Source organism: Oryzias melastigma, linkage group LG16 (genome assembly GCF_002922805.2).
Source record: "Oryzias melastigma strain HK-1 linkage group LG16, ASM292280v2, whole genome shotgun sequence".
NCBI classification, from domain to species: Eukaryota; Metazoa; Chordata; class Actinopteri; order Beloniformes; family Adrianichthyidae; genus Oryzias; species Oryzias melastigma.
This window is the reverse complement of record NC_050527.1, coordinates 22827664-22851822: the sequence shown is the minus strand read 5'-3', so window position 1 is coordinate 22851822 and position 24159 is coordinate 22827664. Positions and strand designations below refer to the sequence as shown.

Sequence of the window (24159 nt, the reverse complement as noted above, 5' to 3'; positions counted from 1 at the left end):
GACTACCAGGACATTGAGTTTATAGGAAAACCACGATCAGAGTTCTCCTACCTTTAGTCCAAGACTCCACATGTTCCCCCATCTTGTGTGAATGTCCTGCTGAAGTGCAGAGATGGCGAGCGCACTGAGAATTGTTGCTGTGGTATCTTTTAAATGTCCTAAATCTGACAAAATCAACATTTCATTTAAAAACCAGGGATAAAAGTGTACTAAAAAGTAAAAGACTACCAGTAATGTAGCCAAATCATGCAAATGATAAATTTAAATAATTTCTTAACAATTTTCTGTTTGAATTCAGTGCATTTTTTAATACATTATTTAGGATGCCAAAAAACATCATGTTTTATGTCTTAATCACTTGAATAACAGGATTAATGACAGCATTTATGAAAAAAAAGCAAATAAAATATTTAATATGGCTGGGAATCTCAGGGTAACTCGCAATACGATTCACAATACATTGCTCACAATATCGTTAGTATCACAATATTACAAATATATTTGAATAATCAATATATTACTTTGGTAATCTATGATACATCACTATTTTCTAACCAAATATATAATTTTGTTTTTCCTGAAACCTTTTTTTAGATCAATTGAAAACATAATAAATTAATTTAATGTATTTGCAACAGTAAAATAAAGTTATCAATAAAATATCGAATGAGTTGAAATATCGCAATAGGTTGCCATACCAATATTTCATCCCACCTCTAATATTTAAGGCTTTATTCATTCATTTGATCATTTAAAAAGTGAAATTTCTTAACGGAAATTGCATTGTTTGCCAGAATTACAGCACTGTCACTCTAAGTAAGTTATCATTTTGCCATTTTTTATCTTGCACTATTTGGTTTATGAATGTTTAAAACCACTGATGCAAGCCCAACTGGACATCAAATGCATCTTCTGTCTTAAATTTGATTTAAAACTGCATTAAAAGGGGAAACTTCTAAATTTAATGTCCTGAAATCTGCAGACATTGTAAGACAGAACTGTAAATTTCAAGCATCTTGTCACGTTATCACATGTCTTCATTTCCCGTCAAACCTTTTTAAGTTAATAACCGATTACAGGAAATATTGAATTTGTGTTGTTCCAAACGTGACTGGTGTGTAACAGTCATATTTGATGTCTTGTTAGATGCTCAGATCTTCTTCACCTGGCTGTTCTTCACCCCAGAAAACTGTCAGTTTACTGTATATCAGGTAACAAGAATATATATAAATCAGTTATAAGTAAAAAAAAAATCAGTGAGTGCTTTTTAAGACTCTGAAAGCATGATAACATTTCTATTTTCTGACACATTCAGGAACCGCAGGACACGTCGATCATGGAGACCAGTACCAACTCAAGCTGGTTTATGAGTACAACCTACAGAGAACGGCCTGCAACATGACCTATGGCACATTTGGAGGAGTCACAGGTACACACTAACATTTTTTTTTATTTATTTATTTATTTTTAACCAAGGAAGAAATAAAAAAAAATCATGCTCCAACTTCAGAATAAAAGCATCGTCTCAGTTTTATTTTCACAAGTCTTTTTTTTTTAAGTTGCACTGAATTGGTTCTGACTTGATTTTTATTTAATTAGAAAATCAAAAATAGTTTGTAATTTCACTGAACTACTTTTTCCAAATTTCACTGTGTGAATTTACAAATATTTGTTTTCATTTTTACAGCCACAAAGAAAAGTGTCAATACAACTCTTAGTCCAGGGAGGGTGAAACTACGGCCTGAGGGGCCACAAAATATTTAAACTGGCCCACCAAACTGGAATAAATCATATTTATAATCTCTAATATTGTAATTCTGATGTGTCCCCATAAATCACTCTCAACAAAAATATTTTTTTTGTTTAGATGCAGCAAGATATTCTGCATTTATGTGGGTGCTGAAAGACTTTTTTTCTGACATTCATGTGTGTTTTATGAATCCGTCATTTTTCAGATTATTCCAACACCGCATGAACGCAGCATTTCTGTAACTTTACGTTTTCTCAGAGGGACATCAACCCATCGGTGCAATTGGTACTAAAATAAGAACAAAAGCCAAAACTCCAAAATATTCAGTTTTAAAATGTATATTTCAACTTTTAATCAAAATTAAAGCATGTTTTCAGTTTTTGTGGATTACAAAAACTCCCCGCACATCTACTCCTGGCCTGGCCCTCCTGTCAAATTTTACAACCCTTCTGGCCCCGAGTCATAAAGTTAGCCCACTCCTGGCTTAGTTTCTTAAGGCCAAAAACATTTTTGGCAAATTTAATTTAAATTGGAGGCTATTGCATAAAAACTTGGTCTTTGATTAGAAAAGTTGGGAAAATGTATGGAAAATTATAAATTTCCATACATTTTTATTTAAAAAAAAATAAATTGCAGTCTATGGCTATAAAGCAAAACTAAAACTATTGGTAAAACAGCAAAACAATACCAATGGATTTAATTGATTTCTGCAGTATTGGTAATAAAGCATCCAATTTAATTAAAATATGGAAGCGGTTGGGTTAAAGAAATAAACATTTTAACAAAGTTAGGAGATTTCTTCTTTTATCATTTAGTCAAGAACATGTTATCTCCTTTAAGGATAGTTATTTTTATTTATTTATACTTTCTTCTAGACAAATTGATTTGAAACCACTTGTGACTGTTTTTGATTCAAATTAATAACATTTAAAGTAGAAAATTTCATTTGAGGTTTGGTTAAAGTCCCTCTCCAACTTTATTTTTATTTGTCATAAAGTGGTAAATAAGTGGTCTTTTAATTATGATTATTCTGTTTTTTTTCCAATATAAAAAAAAACCTTTGTCATTTTTTTAGGATGTATTTTCTCCAGAGCAGCAGGAGTTCATTAGAAATTTACCTTTGAGTTGTGGGTGGGACTGTTGGCGCAGAATAAGCCAGTGCTCATTTCCCATGATACCTTTGTTTACACTCACTCCTTCTCTCCCGCTAGCTTCCATCTCCTCACAACCTCCGTCATAACATTACCAGTGCACCAGAAATGGTGAGCAATATCAGAGGTATCCAGCCGTACACTTTTGAGCCAGATGCCAGCTCAGACGAGGAAAAAAAGATGATATTTGTTTGCATGTGGATGCATCAGAATGGCCCACCCACTTCAGCTGCTGCGTCAAAACTGAGAGCTTTGAATAAAGTAATACTTAGAAAAACAGTTTTAATCTTAAATTATTTATATATGTCCTCCATCATAAGAAAAATGCTACAAGAATGTTAAAAAAAAAACACAATTTTCATTGGAGTGGGTCTTTCATGAATTTTTAGCTTTGTGAGGTTTCTCCCATATGTGCGCAAGCTGCGCATGTGGCTCGGCAGAGGTGAGGATGGTCAGCACCAGAAAAACACGTGAACGTGTTTTCAAGAAAAGCAGAGGAGGAAAAAGGAGAAAAGGTCATGTCGCTGCTCTCACTGCAGTCAACTGGGCTCTTGGAAAAACCAAGTAGGGGAAAGCCCTCAAGAAGATGCCGTCCAAAAAAAACACGCACAGACGTGCACACTGACACACGGGGAACCCCCTTTAAAGTAAAGAAAATGGCCTTTCCAAATAAAGACCGTATTGTCGGCGTGTGTGAGAAGGGGGAACTTGCCAGACTCTGTGGCCTGGCAGGATGGACCCATCATTAAATCCATGCTAGGAGACTTTGTGCGTGTAAGTTCATGTACATGTGTGTGCTTGATTGATAGAAAGCACAGTTTAGAGTCATTAAAGCCAAAGCCTGAACTCCATGCACGTGCAGGGTACAAACCACAAGCCAGTGAAGTGTGTTTCCACGTGGTGGAAGGCTGAGCAGGTCTTTGACATGTCAGATGAACTCTCACACTGACTCACTTCTGTGAGTTTAGATCTTCAGCAAGGTTTTCAGCCCATTGTTTGAACTGGGTAAGCAAACTTTGAATGGAGTTTTAACCCTAAAAAATTGTATCAACCTAAAAAGCCTATTAAAATTTCTTAATAACCCAATTTATCTTTCTTTTCAGTTCTTTTTTCTTGTTTGTCCACTAGATGGCAGTGCAGCCCATTGAATTCCCATTATATCTGCATACATACTAGCTGAATGAATGGGGACCTGTTTCACGCTCTTTAAGGGGAATTCCCTTTCTCCCACCTTACAGCAGGGAGGTCATACTTGGGCTTCAGAGTAGAGGGTTGATGTGTTGAACCGGAGGTGGAGCGGTCTGTCAGGACAGAACAAAACTGCAGAACATTCTCCAACATTCAGGTGACACGACTGCGGGCCTTTTAGATACTTTAATTCATCATATTTGCTTTCCAACAGTAAATAAATACATTCTCATTGTCATGTTTCAATATTTTTACATTTATAGGCAGGCAATTTGAATTAGAGAAAAAGAAATGTGCAGAATATTCAGGTGTTATGAGTCGTGGTGAGATTGGATAGATCGGGAAAACATCAAACTCCTTACAGATTCATGCAGCTCTTAACGCAGGTTGATAAAGAAGAATTTATATTCCAAGACATGCCATCTCACAAAACCATCAGAGAAAAGAGTGAACATGAGGTTTACCAGTTTATTTGCTTTATTGTGACAGAAATTTGCAGCTCAGCCTTCTTATGTCTTTTAGCTTGTGGATTTTACCTTAAAATTCTGTCAGAAATGTTGTTTAATTGTATGGCTTATACCTTGTGGTGACTGCACGGTTGTGTAATGTTTAGTTTAATAGACATTCAGCAGGTTCGATGAATGGATGGATGAACCTCTCTGGGCTGCAACAACTTTAGAAATAAAGTTTGAAAAATGCACTCTACCTGTGAAATAGAACTCAGTAAATGTAAACCAAAGATCTGAACTTTTGGCACTTGCAATGTGGCTGCCAGTCCATAACAAAGTTGTTTCAAATCTCACAGAAACAAAAATGATAACTAATTAAAATTAAAGCTGTGAGTGGCGTTGCATGGTTCTCCCGCCCTCGCCGCCCCTTTTACCCGCTCTCATTGGCTGAGCAGTTGCTGTACGCCCCTCCCCCTCTTCCCCTGCCACCCTGGTCAGAGCTGCATGTGACAAATTCATGAAAATAGCATTTTTTTTAATATGGCGGCTTTTCTGATGATTTTATCTCCATAGCAACCGTATTACTGTGGTTGATTGGAGGTGACCAACAGGTCTATGTCATTTTTAGAAGAATTGTTAGGAGTAAACTTTTGGATTTCCTTCACAACCGAGGTTATTGTTAACCACGCCCACATTACTTTTAAGTTCCTATTGTATGTGATATCCTTTTGTTCAGCTTGAGCTGAGGATTCATCTATTCAACTTTCACAATTTTCCAGTAAAAAAAAAAAGTGCCGTTTTTGAGAGCTCACCACACGAATACCCTTCAAAATCTGCAAACTTTAAAATTTGTTTTTTTTTCAAGTAACTCCCAAATGATGTTCTTGGAGTTAGCAGGCGATGGATCAAAATCCCTAGAGGGAGTTGAAATTTGTAGAAGGTACTTAAAGAAAATTAAAGATGGTGGAATATTCCCAAGGTCAAAGGTCAACTAAACTTTGATTGTGTTTGTAGACTTAACCAGGCAGCAAGCATGGGGGAATTTTGTGTAGATCATTCGTACATACGTTCTCTTTTCTCACACTGTGGGAAAGTGCGAAAATCATCTAATTTTGCACTTGGCCATAAAATAGCCAAGCTATAAGTCCTGTGGACATATCTTAACCATTTTGAAAATTCCTATGGATATCCCAGACGTGTTTCAATTTCAGTAGCGGATTTTGAAATAATTTTTTTGTGCTCCACAAGAGATTTGACCCTATAGTCTTTATTTTTTTTATGGTTCTGGCTGCTGCAGTGATTTTCTTTTCTTTTCTTTTTTATTTTAAAGAGCTGTAAGCAGCTTGTTGTTTTCTCTTTTTTTCTCTTCACTAGGTACTAGGTACTTGCACATTTTGGTACATTTTGAGTATGTGGCAGTGGTGACACTTTTGCTCAAAGGAGCAGCAAGAAAGAAGAATTGTGAAAAAATTCTGGTCCTTCAGTCCAGGACTGCTGCAGGACATGAAAAAATGAAAATAGGACATCTGTGACAACTCTCTGGTGGTTTTGTCAGACGATTTGATTTACTCTCCTTTGTTTTCTGTAACTGGCAACACCCTTTGTCTTTTTCTGTCACGATCAGAGGAGTTTGTAATTACCGTATTTACCTCCTTAACCTTCTCATTATTTATACCAATATAAAAGATAAGTAGTTCAAATCTGAGCACAACATTTTACATATTTACTGTCCATGAAAGAACCACATCCTTGGGTTCACCAGCACATTTACATGTCTGAATATATATGCAGTGTTTTAAACCTGTCCTCTAATACAGAGAGCCTTCTCAGTGTGTGTCTTTGTGTGAGTGTTTTCACAGGTTGTGTGATTGTACGCGGTGGTCTGTAACAGAAGCCATTTAGCAGCGCTGTAGACACTGTAATAGCAGCTCTATACTAATACCGCTCTAATGGCTGAGCTGCCTCTGGGTTTGGGTCACGTTCAGGCCACACACACTCACACCCAGAGCCCGGACCGGTCCTCTAAGCTCTGGTCAGACACATGCACACTCGCCCTCAGACACACAGAGACCCTGCAAGGCCTGCAGAGAAACCCACATGCACTGACAGCCTGCTTCTCACAGAGTATCAGGTTCTCACACACAGATGTGAGGAGCTGCCCGCTGCACTGAAGCGGCCAGCCTCTGTGCTTTGTTGGCTCCTCGTGTGCTTGTTCAACTTGTCTTCTTAATGACACTAATACAGGCCTGTTTCCTCTCCTGGCTCTGAGCAACGGCGCTCTAATACTGGACACCTTTACCTGGTATTAAAGCAGTCCAAGCAAAACTTACTCACATTGTTTATTTTATTTATACATTCAGCTATACAAAAGCTAAATATTAGAACTTTATTAATATTTCAAAAATGATCAGTGGTCTTTTGTAGCTGATCTGAATGCTTCTCTTTCACTCTGAAACTCTCATCAAAGTTTATAGAGCTCATCCTAGCTTAATGTAAGAGATGGAAACCCTGTGTCCTCAATCAAGCTGAAAAGTGTGAGTGATTGTTGGAGGAGGCAGATTTACATTGTCATGTAAACTTCATGAAAGGCGTTGCTGTCATGATGTCTTAAAATCACCTGAAGATGATTCAGTCACTTCCTGTTCATCTGTTATCGATTTGACCTGATTTATTTCAGGAACTGGTTTAACCCTGCAGCACAGGAACAGTTTTCTTCCAGCCTTTAAAGTTTGTATTTGTTTGTTTGATCATTTTGCGTAGCAGTAGTTAACAACAGGCAATGAATGAATGAATGATTGAATGAATGGAAAAAAAACAGTGACTAAATTTGACCCTGTGGGTACTCCAGGGTTTAACTTATAAAAAACATTTTAAAATAGTTTAAATTGCAAATTATTATTTGCAAAATTTTTTAATCAGTTTCTACATTTTTGTGTCAGGGTTAATATAAGGACTGAAGATTACATGTTAGGATTAAAAACTTCAAACATTTTTCTTCCAAGCCAAAAGTTTCAATTTCGATACGTTTTTTTGTTTTATAAACTTTATTGAATATTGTTGTTTTCAACCATATATTTACATAAAGCTTTAAAGACCCACTCCAATGGAAAATCATGTTTTAACATGTTCTTGTAGCATTTTCCTCATGATGGAGGACATATATCAATAATTTAAGATTAAAACAGCATTTATGATTATTTAATCAAATCGTGTTGGATCAGGAGCAGAAACAAACTTGCTATTTGAAAAAGCTTGGGTTTATGATGCAGCAACTGCAAATTCTAACTCTTCCACATGCATATTAATAGATCCATGAAAGTTTTCATTTTCCTCATCTGAGCTGAATTCTGGCTGGAATCTGGTTCAAAACTGTGCAGTTGGAAAGATCTGATATTGCTCGCTGTTGTTTTTTTTTTCTTTTGCTACGCTAATGTTAGCTTGTAGATGTGAATGGCTGTAAGCTAGCAGGAGAGAATGTAAACACAAGGATGCTGGGATATCTATGTAGGGTTCCTGACGCTCCAACAGTCCCATCTACAACTTAGAGGCACATTTCTAATGCACTTCTGCTGCTCTGCAGAAAATATGTCTTGAAGAAAACGGCACAGGTTTTTGGGATTTTTTGCTAAAACTGCATAATCATAATCAAAAGAATGCTTTTGCCATAGAAAAAATATAGTTGGAGACTGACACAAATGTGAATAGATGTTTCAATAATTTGATTTTTGATAAAGGTGCTGCAAGTTAGTTTTTCCTTCTTTTGAGCTGCCTTGACGGTGGAATTTGTCCTCTGTTAAATCAATAAAGTTCAATTCAATTATCCAACTTCAACCTTTGTTTCAGCCACATGTGGCTGGAATGTACAAAAAGGAAGTCCTTGTAAAAAGCCACTCTACATGAGGGTTTATCGTTTTAACATACAGACTTGTGTTTTGACTGAGGAAGTATATGTGAGTCTGTAGCTTTTCCGTCCAAATCTTTGGCAATAAAGGGTGTGTGTGTGTATATGTATTGCACCATAGGTGGCTGTATTCCTGACCTCTAGTTGACGGCAGTGTGAGTTTTAATGGCGCATTGAGGCCTAATTATAGTTCTCCAGTCACATACTCCGCCGCTTTATTGCCGTGAGTGTCTTTTGTGTTTGGGGCGAGCATGTCCTGTGTCAGGCCTTTCCTAATAAACACACTGCTGCGCACGCACACTCAGGCTCAGGTGCCTGTGTGCTTGAAGGTGTTAATGGAGATATCAGCGTCAGCCATAGGGAGAGACGCACCTCGGAGCACAACGTGACATCACGGCTGACATAAAACAGAAGGGATCGTTGGTTCTTTTGTCTGGGAGTTTTGAGCTGCATGAGAGCTGCTGAAAATGACAATATGAACTGTTCCATTAGTTCCTGTTTTTACTGCAAGTTTTCCTGGAGCCAGAACAGAACAAGGGAGTTGGGAGAGATCCATTGTTATGCGTTTGCTTTGCTTTCTGACAATAAGCTTTAAAACAAAACGCCTAACGAGGTTTTATTTAAATTGGTTTTCTTTATCCTCTGCCTTAACAATTAGAGGTGTAGGGGGAAATCGATTTCATTTATTGATTTCAAATGCTGACAAGACGATATTTATTTAAAAGTATGTATGTATATATATATATATGTGTGTGTGCGTGTATGTAGTATATTTATTCAAAAATAGTTCAGCGTCTTACTTTTGTTTCTAAGTTAAATCCCGACAACAGCACTTACTAAAACTTAAAGCGATTTATTTCCTGAATCATACTTTTAGAGCCTTGAGGCAAATTAATTGTATGTATTTTTTATGTTAAAAAAAAAATTGTGGGAATTACACAATATTGACCATTCCATTTAAGAACAAACATTTCTTAATTTATCAAAAGAAAAGCAGCATGAATTTGCTTGAGGGAAAGCAACTTGTATGGGAGATACAGTTGCAGTGCTCAGTGATGCGATTTTTAAATAAAGCGAATTTTTACAATTTTATTAACATGAAAGGTGCATTGATATTCAAGTAGTCTTTTTAAATTGTACTCTTTAAAGAAAATTGTGAAAAATTGTTGTGGTGCAGTCTTGGGATATATCGCGATATGTATTGCATCGTGAGAAGTGTATTGAGATACGTACTGTATCAACAGACTCTTGCTATTAAATACTCAAACCCTGTATGTGGATGTACCACTTCATAAGCACCTGATTTTGCAGTAAAATGCATAAAACTGTAGCTATTTTAAACTTAATGAAGGTGTTTCATTTTAAAACAGAATTTTGGAATAAGATACTTTAAGAAATTAATTAAAAAACACAATTTTCTGTGTTTTCGACTGCCACTCCGTAATTCTGTCAATTTCTTTGGGGAAACTGTTATATTCAGTGAGGATTTTATATTTAAATAATTCTGTGAGATCACAGACCCAGGTTAAAATAGAATTATGGCATATTTATCTGTAGGTAAACATTGTTTTTAAAGTAGACATCAGAAAGTTTTAACTTTGCAGAACCAAGAAAAACAAGACTTTAAGTATGAATCCACAGATTTATCAAAAACTAGATTTTTTATGGGTGTTTTGTTGTCGCTGTGGTTTCCTTGGACAAGTGGGGCTTGTCTGAGTTTCCCTCAAGATTTTTGAACTAACAGGTTTCCAGGGACCTGATGTTACATGTTCAGTAATAAACAAACATGTAATAAAGAATTTACTATTGCAGACTTGTAAGGATGTCATATCAATCACAGAACTATGTAATAACACCGTATTCAGGATTTTCTTTTCTAAAGATGTTTTCTCATTTGGTGGATTTCTTTGTCAATGAAATCTCGGATTCTTCTGTATTTGTAATGGTGTACAATTACTGAACAACTTTTTCAGTAAAATAAATGACGTTTCTTTGTGTGACCCAGTCTGGTTCTCACTGTCCTGAGTGAGTTCATCATTTTATAGAAACGCAATGACATATTTAAAGATAATGGTTTCAAACATGTTAGGTTTATTGCAAAAGTTGCCTGGAAAAAATAAATCATGTTTTGTGACTATAAATAAAAGGAGGAACGTCTGTTTGCCTTTGTTAGATTATGAATTCTATTGTATTCACTTTGCAGGTTACTAGCCTAAAAACCCAAATATCCCGGTGGTAAATGAGGCACTGTGAACTTTATGGATGTAAAAAACAGAGAGGACCTCGAGAGATAATCTTTCTATAAGAAGCTTAAAGGTGTTTTCTTGTTTATTCAAACTCACTTCCTCTTCATTTCTAAAAAGACTGTTACTGATTATACTGATCAAATTTATGTCAAAAACTATGTTTGCAGCTGTTTTTCACTGTGACAGATATTTAAATCCAACCAAAAATATGACGACAGCATTTGTCTACTCGCCATCCTTTCTTCAGATCACCATTACCTGTGCATCCAGTCCATGGACGGGATGCTGATGTTCTTCGAACAGGACAGCTACACCTTTGGCCGGTTCCTCCCTGGTTTTCTGCTGCCTGGTCCGCTGGCCTACAACCCCAGAACGGACAGCTTCCTCACCGTGAGCTCAGCTCGGCAGCTGGAGAGCTACAAGTAGGTTTACGTTGCAGGTTATTCTGACTTAAAACAGAGATTGGCATTCTGACCCCTCCCTGATGCTTTTATGTACCCAGCTCCAGACACATCACTGCTAAACGAATTCTCTGTAAAACCTAAATTGTTGAAAGTGAAACTTTATTACATTATTGTTAATTTTAAAATCTGATATTTCTTCATTTTGTTGAGATCAATCTTCAAATAAAAGACTAGAGCGGAACAAAGCAGCAGCTCAAAAACATTGAGACTTAAGAGGAAATGTGTCCTTTTAGTTTAGTATGAACCACATTTTTTTGTTGACCAGTAAATGTTTTTATATATGTTATTATCGATCTGTTTATCTCGGTTTTATTAGTAATTTAATGGAAACAAACATTGACATTGTATTGTCTTCTGTCTTCTTTAAAAAAAAAGCTGAAATGTTTTAGCAATAAAAGGAAAAGTGAGTTTATTTATTATTTTTGAAGAAAGAAAACACATTTTATTTATGAAAAAGATTATTTTTTAGATTGTTTGCAGTTTCTATAACTGATACAATGTGTTTTGTACCTAACTGCAGAGTATTAATGAGCTTTATTATTTTTCAACAATATATTATTATATTTGAACAAAAGTGTGCCCAAATGAAGGCCAAGACTAAGATCTAAACACCGAAGACCCACAAAGTAAAGAATATTTTATTACTTTAGTTTTTGTGTAAAATCGGTTAATTTTTTTTTAATATTGCGCTCTAACCTGAACAGATTGTTCTTTACTCTGCACTTGACAACACTAACAGTGTCCTTAAAAGAACCGATCTACTGTGTTTCATTAAATCAAGTTCCAGGTTGACTCCAGACTCAACTGCTTTACATTTAAAAGCACATGACTGGCGGACTGTTCTGACCCGCTCGGTTTATTTGGCTTCTTCGCCCTTCTCCCACCCTGAGGAACTCGAGCTTGATTTGGTTCCTGTGCATGTGGTGGCGTCGGCTTTCAGATTTCACTTTTTGCTTACATACGTCACTAAAATAACGACATGCATGTCGCGAGTCCTGCATCTTTTCCTCGTGTCCGTGTGCTTTTGGCCGTCTGTGTGGACGGTTAATTAGCAGGATTGTTTGTGTTTTTAAAAGTATCCTCTTTCAAATTAATTAGGCGACTGTTTCCTCAACGTCAGGGTCTTGAACTCTGCATGATGACAAACACTGCTTATGCACACATAAATTACACTAATTCAGTTGAGTCTACACACACACACAAATACACACTTTTTATTTTCATCCCACATCATTAGTAAAAGACCTAAATGACATAAGAAGCTGATCTAATAGTTGTGTTATTGTGTTATGGATATAGCCTCCATATTCCCTCACTTGAGCAGATGTCTGGCTGGTGATCCACTTTAAAAGCTTTAAACCCATGACACATTTAATATATATTTTAAGCCCGTTTTCCTCAGTAAATCGACATGCATGATGAAAAGATTTCATTATTGGCAGCCATCCATAAAGCTCATTAGGCTGCTCAGAGGTTCTAATGGAGGTCTAACCCAGTGGTAAAACTACACGGATTAGTTCAGAACTATAATGCATGTATCACATTGCCAAAATCTCCGTTTAAAGGGTTACTTTACTGTTTTATATACAGGGGTTTGAGGAATCAGCACTGCTTTCTGTTAACATGATGGAGTGTAGAAGGTGGGAAAACAGAGTTTGGGTCAAGCAAGAACTTTAGATTGGAGTGAAGAGTGTCTACCAGTCGCTTGAATCAAACTTCTTCCATTAGCTTCTTAGATTTTTGTGAATTTGTAGGCATAACCTCTTTAATTCTCTTTTGAAAATCAGTTTTTTCATCATTAAGTTCTGGTGAGATTTGATTTCAGCCTTTGCTGTCAAACTTCTTAAACAAGTTTCAGTTTTATTATCAGATTTTTCTGTTCATTTCTCAGTTATGAACAGAAACTCCAAAATAAAGGGTTAGTGACGGAGTGAATATTTATTTCTAAAATGTTCAGAGATGACCATGAATGAATAAGTCATTTGTGTTTGTTGAGTTCCAGGACAATATATGTCAACATTTTGCACCAAGAAATGGAAATGGGGTGATGTGCATAAAAGTGCAATCAACATTTTATATTTTCAGCTCTGATTTAGCAGTTGCTAAAACACCAAGTACATTTCTCTAAACCAGCCCATCAACTGCTGTAACTCAAAAACATCACCCTTTGGTCCAAATCTAAAACACAATTTGCAGACCCACACCAAGACCCAGACCGGGGCAAAGGTCTAAAACTGAACCAAGATCTGGACTCAGACAAAGAACAAACATTCTGATGAGATCTGTGTCACAGTTATTGACCACTTGTTGGTTCCAAGACTAACCATGAGGGAAGCGGGTCAAAAGGTCAACCCTCAACTTAACGGGTTCACTGTGGCATCAATTAGGACACTCAGTAAGAAAGTGATAGAGACAATACATATTTTGTTGTTGTCTGGTGCAATGTAAGTTTTCACTGAAGTCTACCCATCAGACAGCGGTTCTACACAAATTCAAAGTTTGTATTACTTTTTCTTCCACCTTGTTCTCCATTTGGTTAACCCGATTACAGTAAAGTTTTTTTTCTGCTTGGTACTGGAAAGTGTACGAGAGACACCCAAAGACTCTGTTGCAGGCCATGGACTGTGATGACATGTTGTTGAGTCCTGTAAAGGCTGGATCGGGTACAGAAGATCATTTTCCCCTGTTTGAATAAGGGAGAACACTGTGATGTGGATGAAGTCTTCTGGTCGGATCAGACACAGAGATGGTGAAGTGCAATAAATGTCAATCTGGATTTACGGTGGAAATAATAATAAAAAAGAACAAAAACAAATCCTGAATACTATTTTGCTCTAATGTTTTTTTTTTTTTTTACTATTCCTTATTAACTATTTTGGAAACACTGTAAAGTGTCTTGTTTTCATTGCGTTGTGTTTGCTACGCAGTTGTTAGTTTTGACAAGAGAGTATTCATCGTGACCTCAAAGTGATTTTTTTTTTTACTCGAGTATTTAGTACATTTGGCCTATATTTTAAAAACCTTGTTAAATGTTTTGCTGTGTGTTATCTTTACAAACAGAATCTTTGATGTACCTAAAATTTGACTTTTAACTCAAGAGTCAAGTATTTTGTATGTTTAGTCAAAATTTTGAAAACAATGTTTGGTGAAATTGGTCTAATATTTCAGACAATAGCAATTGGGGAAAAATGTAATAGTTATTATGAAAAATCTTTACTTTTAATGTTTGGTGTTTAATTTTTCAGTGTTTTTAATAAGCATTTTTTTTACTTTTTATGAGCAATTATTTCCAGTGGTTCCTCAGTTGGATCTTCCCCGACTGGGTCGGCTGCTGTTCAGCCACTGCAGCTCTGGGGCCTGATGCTCAAGGTCGACCTTCACGGGTTAAAGGGGTGGGAGGTGTGAGGGGGGTGGGCTCTATTTAAGAAGTTATAGAGGTGTGTATTGGCAAGAGCCTGGCGATATGATACATATTGTCATCCCTGGCTCACAATATGATATGTATCACAATATATCCCAAGACTGTAACAGAAGACTTTTTCACAATTTTTTTAAAGAGTATGGCTTGTAAAAATACTGAATATTAATTTATTGTAATAAAATGGTAAAATTAATTTCATCTGAAGATCACAAAGCTAAGCACTGCAACTGTATCTCATTTACAAGTTGCTTTTACCCAAGCAAATTCATGGTGTAATAAATAGTTAAATATCGCCATGTCAGCATTTTAAATCAATATAAGTATCACCAAATGAAGCATCACAATATATCCCCAAATGTTATTAAATTAATTATTTTTAATGATTTATTTTGGTGAAGAGCGCTTTGTGTTATCAGGTATGAAAAGTACTATAAACATAAAGAATGATTTAATTTAATGTATCCAATTATCCGTTTTCTAAACTGTTTTGTCCCTTTTGGGGTCACGGGACTGCCGGAGTCTAATCTGGCCACTTCTGGGCAAAGGCAGGATACACCCTGGACAGGTTGCCAGTCTGTCACGTATCATAAATTAAAAAATGCCAGATATTTTACCTTAAAGCTTCAGCATTTAGTTTGGAGATTTTTAAACCGTTGACAAAATCTCCTGTCATAGTAAATCATAAGCAAAATCCTGCAGGTACATCCCTCCATTACCATTCCCAACAAGTAATTTATATAAATCCATCTGTTGCCAGTGGAATATTTGCTGTGTCTCAGTGAGAAATCTGCGTTTTGAATTAAATATATTAAGCCAGCTATTTACAGGAAGATTGAGATTTAATATTAAAGTATTTCTCCATGTCACCCTGCTGTTGATGTAACCAATTTAAGGAGCCTGTCATAACGCCATGCCAAAGCTGCAGTGATTATGGTCATTATGATTTAAGGTACAAGTCAGACTTGTCTGCTTTGATTAACAACAGTTTTGTGTCCCAAATACGCTCTGCAAAGTGAGAGGACTGAGTGAATAAATCAGCAGTTATTTAATGTTTGGACTGTGGTTTGGAGCTGGGCTGGGCCGGGTTTGGAGCTCGCTCTTCATCCAGGTGTTAGCGAGGAAAGATAGATTCCCGCTAAACAACTTCATCTGCCAGTCTCTTACTGGAAAGTGGCTAACGCTGCGGATGCCAAAGTCAACCGACCACAGATCAGTCCGTCCGCGTTATTTTTGCCAGTAGCCGAAAGCCTGATGATTAAAACTGATAGACTGGAGTTCAGGGGAAAGGGCGGCCAATGAAGTGTTAACTGAGCTGACAGAGGTTGTAAATGAGAAGGTTAATAAATGGCAGGAGAAAAGGTTTGTTCATATAAAAAAAAACAGCTTTTGACTTTAATAGTTTAAAGAGAATAAACAATTAACATATAAATACTACAAGTATGTTTGAAGACAAAAAAAATACACAGCTCATAACTACAACTGTAATATATGTCTATTTTCTGCTTCTCAGGTATGAAACTTTGGCCGTTGCTTCAGATGCAGAGACTCGTCAGGATGCCAACATGCCCCTCAAAAGTGGAGGCAAAAGGCTGATGGTGAGTCCTAGAGATACAGGCAGATGTTCTTGTGTAACCTCACTTCTTTAACTACTTTTTTAACTCATATTTTTATATGTTAAGAAGGAAAAGTCCAGTTGCTGTTATAAGTCTCTTTTTCAAGGGGGTCCTGGCCCAGACAGCATTACTGATCAACACAAAGCATTAACAAACAATAGTACTATTTAAAAAACCATTAAAATTTTTAGAAGTGATGTTTTAACTCACTTTTTTGGACCAGATTTTTTACATTTCCAACCTTTTTTGTAAGTTATTCCAGGTTGTGGGGGGGCAGAGTACAGAGATGCCACCTTACCAGCTTCTGTGGGAACACTTGGTACAGTCATTAATAGTGAGTTTTGAGAATGTCCAGCTGCTGTTGGTTTAATGTATTCACTCAGGAATGAGGAAAGCAGATGTAAAAAGTATACCAGTGAGTAAATTTGATGCGTACACACTGGGGATGTTTTGTGTATTTAACGTGGGTTCATGAACGTGCTTTTAGTATACGTTGTTCCTTGGACTGTTGCTATCTGATGCTAGTGCATGTACTCAGTTATTAGAGGATTGGTGCGAAATGTCAAAGTGGTGCAAGAATGACTTGGTGTCTCATAACTCCGGTCGGGATAAAAACTGTAATAATTACTGTAATTTCATGTTTGATTTTCCAAACGGGCATATTTGTTTAAGGAAGTGGGAAAATATAAAGTTTCACCAGATATTATTTACAATTTAAGCTCAAAACAGCTGAAAAGATAATTCTGATGACCCAGCACTCTAGCAGCATGAGTCACATCATTTACACACAAATCTTGGGAGAGGTCTCACATCAAATTTGTGTGTAAATGCAGTCATGTGTCTGCATAACAAGCTATTTGTGCATAATTTTGAAAGATTTGTGTGTCTAATTAGTTTTGAGTGATTGTAATTTTAAGTTGTGCATGTATAAATAGTTTTTTGTATTTTCTTAAATTTTGTATTTCTTGTACATGTGAATACACAATTGGAAGTACACAGAGTTATGCACAGAATTTATTGTGTGAGTTACATATCAAGAAATACACTCACAAAAATCCAAACCTGCGCACAAATTAAGGATTACACACACACAAATCCAAAATCATGCTCAAGTCAAGAATCACGCACACACAAAGTTGCGCACAAATCAAGAATCACGCACACACAATCCAAAATTATGCACAAATTAAGGATCAAACAAATCGAAATTATTCACAAATCAAGGAATTCGCACACACAAATTCAAAATTGTACTCAAATCAAGAATTTCGCACACACAAATCCAAAGTTACACATAGATCAAGAATTACGCACACACAAATCTAAACTTATGCACAAATAAAGGATCAGACACATATCCAAAATTATACTCAAATCAAGAATTTTGCTCACACAAATTCAAAGTTGCACACAAATCAAGAATTATACACACACAAATCCAAGTTACGCTCTAATATAGAATTACGCACACAAATCCGAGTGAGTCTGATTTCTCTCCATATATGCTAAACACACATGTGGACGTATCCTATAGTGTGACATCAAAACAAATGCTGGGAAAACTGGGATTTGTCTTTCCTGCTCAAGGTTAATGACATCACAAATCAATAATTAGTGTTACAAATAAATAGCAGTTTCTTTAATTTAGTGTCATTGGTATTGTGCAAAGAGACAAATGACTAACACTAAGTGTGTGTTTTTTTTTTCCAGCCTGACTGGACATTTGTCCTGGGGGAACAGGCGCTGGACCTTTGCGTTCCCTCCTTCTCCCACTCCTCCGCCTCCATCCTCGTGCTGGGTGAGAGAAACCTGTTCTGCTTTGATGACAAAGGCCATATCCGATTCATGAAGAAGCTGGAATTCAACCCAAGCTGCTTCCTGCCCTATGCCTCAGGTAAAGCAGACACTGGTCTTTAAACACGCAGCTTAAAGGTGACCTCTCCTTTACGGGGGTACTGAAGGTCCAAGTGTCCTGTTCTGAGAGATATTTTCAGCTCTGCTGCTGCGCTTCTTATCTTCTTAAGGATTAAATACTGATTGGCTGAGCAGTTGTAACGGATCCTTTTCATCCCAGAGTGAGCTTCAGATGGTTAACGATAATTAAAATATATCTGCTGCATACAGGTAGAAAAAAACAAATGTTTTTAATAGGACAGTAAAAAGTTAGCGATTATCCACTAATAATTATTCATTTAAATGAATCCATGTGTTAATGGTCCTGGGTGTGATAGATGGGATTTTCTCAGGGGTTGGTAGCATGGTAGTCGACAATTTTCCTGCTGTTTTAATCTTGGCATCACCAGTCAAAATTACACAAAAGTTGCAATGTTTTAAGCCACATTGAGGTTCTCACAAGTAGGTGGCCCACACTTTCTACTTTATAAAGGTTGATTACTAATCAGAAGTGACCACACACAAAAAAAAGTAGAATTTGCTCTTTAAGATTTAAATTCTCAAACTCATTCAGAGGTTTTCATCATACCTTGCAGTGATGGCAAAGCTTAAATCCCTTCATCTCGGAGTGTGGTTTGGGGGAAATTTGTGAAATTCAGTATGCATCAGTGCACTGGCCGTAACCATGCTTCTGAAAATAACTGTATAAAAATGCATAAAAATAAATCGTTTTGGGCAGTGGCACACCGCCACTTGACTGGCGAGGCAGGAAGCTGCTTTTGGCAGAGCCTGATGAAATAAATAGAGTAGCCTTGCCACATGCATTGAAACGAAAACTGAAGTCCACTGAGCTCGTTCTTTTTCCCGTGTTTCCTTCGTATCAGTTTTCTCTCTTAGGGAATAATGTTTAGCTTAAATTGCATAATCCTTGTTTAAACAATAAAGTCTGTCCAATACAGGCGCCTCTCAGCATGTACAGTGAGGAAAATACGTTTTTTTGATGAGAAGAGATCAACTGTTGGAGCATTTAATAGAAAATTAAAGAAATACAAGATCACTGACCATCCACTAGGAGTTCCATGCAAGATCTTACCATGACTCTATGAAGTTTATCGTGGACCGTCTGGATGATACAGAATGATTGGGGGGATCTTATGTGGTCAGATGAGACCATCGTGTTTAGAAGGAGAACAATGCTGAGTTGCATCCCAAGAACATCATAATTATAGTGAAGCATGGGGGTGGAAACATCATGCTTTGGAGCTGCTTTTCTACAAAACGACTTGGACAATTGATCTGTTAATAAAAGGATGAATGGGGCCAAATATGGTGAGATTTTTACAAAGATTTGGCTGAAATATTAGTGGGAGTGAGCGCGAACCTGGTGAAAACTTACAGGAAACGTTTGAGCTCTTTTATTCCCAACCAGGATAACATTACAACGTATTGAAGTGAACTTTTTTTATGAACCAAACATTATGTGCAACATTTAAAAAAATATGTTAAATAAAAATAAACAATGAGTACCTGGATTTTTTTTTAATTTAAATTTAAATTCTGTCTCTCACGGTTGAAGTGTTTCTAGGAAAATTAGATATTTTTTTAATCTTTTTAAGTGGCAGAATCAATGACTGAAAAGTTATTATACCCACTCTGTTGAATAGAAAAATTTATGTTCTAAAGTTAAAGTTCCTTCTTTTTATTTATGACTGTTTTCTTTGTGCAACCGATAAATTCTTAGGCTTTAAGAAACTGAAGAGCAAAATATTTAATCCACAATAATCGCCGTCATTAAATGACAGTTAAAAACACAAGTTTTGTACATATTAGAGTTGGGCAATAAATCGATTTATTAAATTAATTTGAATTTGGTTTTGTGTACTATTTATTTTTGGGAGACTTGAGATTTTATTTTCCTTAGTGCTTCGCTTTCTTGGGCTTCCATTGGTTAGCCCGGTCCGCCCATTTCTAGCAAAGCGCAGTTGTGAAAGCGACAGCTAGCAAAGAGGAGCTTGCTCTGCGAGGAGGAGAGAGAGAAAAAAAAAGATGGTTTCGCAACAAAAACAATCGAACGTGGAGCTAGTTGCACTTTGTGTTCAAGCCAATTTCCAAAGAAAATGTTAAAAGAATTAGTATTAATTAGACTTAAATATATTATGTCATTTGTATTTTTGTTAAAGAAAGCAAAAGAAAGGAGAAAACAAAATCAAAAATGAAATTTGTAATGAAAACAAATCAGATTTATTTTTTGGCCTTATGTTCTAGTTCATATTGACATGTAATTCCCTTTTTAGCTTGTGTTTGTGTTGTGACCTTACAGGTGTCTTTCACTCTACACAGCTGTACATTCATTAACTGCTAGCCTCATTTTTTGATGGAAAAAGAAAAATTCAAACAAACAGTAAGAACAGGAGATTATTTAAGGACAAGGTCACTCTCTTTCTACTGTTCCTAGCCAAAAACATCTTGAAATTTCCTCCTGAAAACTGAAAACAAACGGATGTGATTAAGGCATGCGTTCTGTCAACAATCAAAGATCCCACAGATTTTCAGGACTCTCTGGAGCTCGCTATTTGAGGAACTCTCATTTCAACTTTAACTCCATTCATGGCTGCAGTTTGTTGTTGACACTCTTATATGGGGTGACACTGTGATTGTTTGAACTGCCATCCAGCTGGAAGAAAAGAGCAGAGAGAAATGAAACGGTTGAATGATCAAAAAATAAAGAAGTCCAAGGAAGAGGGTCTGAAAAAACAAGCGAGAAGACGGAGAAACTTAAAACTAACGTGGAGCAAGAGAGCTTTAAAATATATGAAAGGAAGCAAAATATAGCAGGACCATAGAGCCGTTTTTCTACTGAGATCATTATAAGGTTTATGCCGAGATGCAAAGTGTTTGCAATGATGTCCGTCAACTGTACCCCTGACCGCTCTTACGATCTTCTATCTCTGCTCCTGCAGCAGCGTAAGCCTTAGGCATGTTTGTTTTGCGTGTGGTCGACACCTCAGATCTCTTTAGGTGGTAAGTGCACCATTGGCAGGTTGGCTGGACATTTCCCAGTGTTTAAGAAACATAAGTAGTAATAACATTTCATGTTTCTAGCCTTGAGTCACAGGAGAAAGTTGAATTTGCAGCACACCTTGAGAGCAGACTTTGTGCTGAAACGAGAGGTCTCACCGAAATTCTTTATAAAAACCAGATGTAAAGTGTAAAGAGATGATTTTTCTGTACAGTACAGAACAAGCTACGCTGGTCTTAAAGGGCAGTGCCACCCACCACAGGAATTTCTTTATTTCTGTGCTGTGTGGTTGTTAGTTTTGTGAATATGCTCCACTCTTTCTTAAACTAAAAAGGCAAAATAGAAACCTCAAGTTTGCGTTGCTGTGAAGCTGAGGCTGACTTTCCAGTGGTGAGACACTAACCTGAGCAAAACAGCAAAAGGAAATTGTAGCGAAGGTTAATTAGCTTTAACTTCATTTAGTAATACTTCAATATTCTCTGCAGCATGAGCCAAACATTTACCTCAGAGTGGAAGCTTTGTTTTATTGCTTAGCTTGCTGCTTTTATTGTATACAAAAAAAAAAAAAAATCTCAGCTTTCATGTAACCCATTTTTTCTGTTTTTGTGTAGTGACAGAAGGCACCATAAATCTGCTGCTAGGTAACCACACCAACACGCTGCAGGTTTACCAGAATGTGACTCTGAAGTGGGCAGCCCAGCTCTCCTTTGTGCCTGTAGCTGTTCGCGTTGCCAACTTCCCGTGAGTATAACCTGCGTCTGCGGTCGCGTGTGGATGTGCAGAAACAATGTTCTCACAGAAAGCATTTCAAAATCTGCAAATCATTGTGTCACACAGTAGCTGGCATACACACATGCAGAGGTGAAGGCACATGTGAACACTCACCTACAAGCACTAGGTTTGTCGGCCTGTTTATCAGCTTAACAGGAAATTACCCGACAATGTCTTCCATGTGGCCAATCAGAGCACAGTGGGAGGGGCCAACTGAAGCCGCTCTGTCGATGTTCTCCAAACAGCTACAATCAAACTACGATTTAAAGGCAAACACAGTTGAGAAACGATGTGGTCTCTGATCCTGTGTGTGCGCACATGTGTGGTTTAGATGCAGGAGATAATGTGTGTCTGGGTAGCTGTTTGCTTTAGTTTGCGGCTGTGTTGTGTTTAAGCATTTGATAGTCATCGGGTCGTCGAGTGTGTTGGCTGGACACTGCCGAGTGTGGGAGAGAAACGCGCACACACACCAGGCCTCTTAAACAAACACACAAAAATCCCTCCAGTCTGTAATTTTCAGGAGCTCTCCCTTAGTTGATGTGAAGATGGCGTCACGCCGAACGGCTTCTCTCAGTCAGCTCTTGTGAATTTTTTTACACAAGAACAAATATTTTCAAAATGTAAATTGGCCATGTGACAGAAATGGTGTCATCACAGTATAATAGCGTTTTAAAATCCCACTCCATCTATAAATTTTTTTCTATGGTAAAATTGTTCCCAATGGTCTTTTAATTAGGATTTTGGAGTTTTTAGCCAGAAACAAAAATCTTGTGTTTTTTATTTATTTATTTTTTTTAAAGATGTATTTTCTGCAGAGCTTCAGCACCTCATTAGAAATCAACTTATTAGTTGTGTCTAGATGGCAGCTCAGATGAGGAAAATAAAGATGTTAATGGATCTATTTGTTTTTCAAACCAAGAGTTTTTTGTCTGCTCCTGATCCAACACAATTTGAATAAAGAAATACGCAGAAATGCAATTTTAAGCTTAAAGTATTTTAGAAATGCCGTCCATCATAAGAAAAAAAATCAAAAACCTGTTAAAAACAGGATTTTCCTTGGAGAAGGTCCTTAAACACCTTCTGCAGTGTTTTGTAAATGTATTTTATGCTTTTATAGGAAAAAAATGTCTAAAGTTTTTCACTCTTCTTTTTTTAACATAAAGAAGTAGAGCAGATGAGAATATTTGTTGCATCACCTTGGAGTTCTTGAAATATCCAATAATTCCTCTTTTTGATACTTTCACATTAATGCCAAGAACAAGAAACACTGATTTTAGACAAAAAAATGGCTTAAAATGATTAAAATACCTATGTTTTTTTTTTCTATTGTGGATTTTTTAACAGTGCAGAGGACGTTATTTAAGGGATTGCCAGAGACAAGAAATTAATAACAAGTTTATTGACCACTGCATTTAGAAAAAAAGCATTTGAGTCCATTTTCAGAATCCATTTTACTGTTCATCTAATGGAAGTATTATCAAACATTTTTCATTTTAATATCTTATTGCTGTATTTAATCGTGTATTGTAATTGTGGCAAAAAGAGATGATGTTTTGATATTTTTGACAAATGTCCTTTTTTTAAGTGTGTAACATTATATTTACTATACCGGGCCTGTAACATGAACATGTAAGATGAAATCACTGGTTAGTTTTTTTTAATTCAAATTTAATTTGTCACATACATATACATACATAGTATAATATGCAGTGAAATGTATTGCAGAACTGTCCGACGGTTTCAAGATAGGAAGATATTTACAATAAAAATACAAGATATAGAAGTAAGATAAAATAAAACAAAATAAATAAATACAAATCTAGCTGCTTCAGCTCACAAGAGTCACAATTCCACAAGTTTAAAGTGTCGGTGTGTTCATTGCGGTGTGTTCAAAGGTAAAAACAGTGATGTGATGTTTTTTTTCCATTCTCTTTAATTATCAACAGTCTTCAAATAATTGCAGCTTGGGAGCAGTAATGGTGTTGCAAGGGTTATTTAGTAATTTGGCTAAGTTAAGATGTAGTCACTGTACTGCTGGGCTGTCCAGTGCCCTGGATTTGAACTCGATTCACACATGTTCACTACTTTTCTTTTTCGTTAATTGCCAAATATGATTTCACCAATTTTTCTAAGTAAATTCCTGATAAAAATGAAAATTTTTTGAAGACTGTTTATGAATCTGATGTGTTCTATGATTAAAATTTGCATTTTAATTAATTAAAAAAAAAGGAAATTACATTCAAATGCATTGTAGTCTATATTTATATCTATTGAGCATTGATGCACACTAGTT

At 36.4% G+C, this 24159-nt stretch overlaps 1 protein-coding gene across 1 annotated transcript in view; it reads left to right on the top strand.

The window, feature by feature from the left end:
- The window catches only part of bbs9 (Bardet-Biedl syndrome 9), a gene marked incomplete at its 3' end in the record, with an annotated part of 123314 nt that overhangs the window by 4729 nt on the left and 94426 nt on the right, over nucleotides 1-24159 (top strand). The window contains 6 exon segments of the mRNA XM_024258633.2: nucleotides 1147-1211; nucleotides 1316-1429; nucleotides 10933-11107; nucleotides 16081-16165; nucleotides 17894-18077; nucleotides 21707-21836. Coding sequence (XP_024114401.1) covers nucleotides 1147-1211; nucleotides 1316-1429; nucleotides 10933-11107; nucleotides 16081-16165; nucleotides 17894-18077; nucleotides 21707-21836 — 753 coding nt within the window.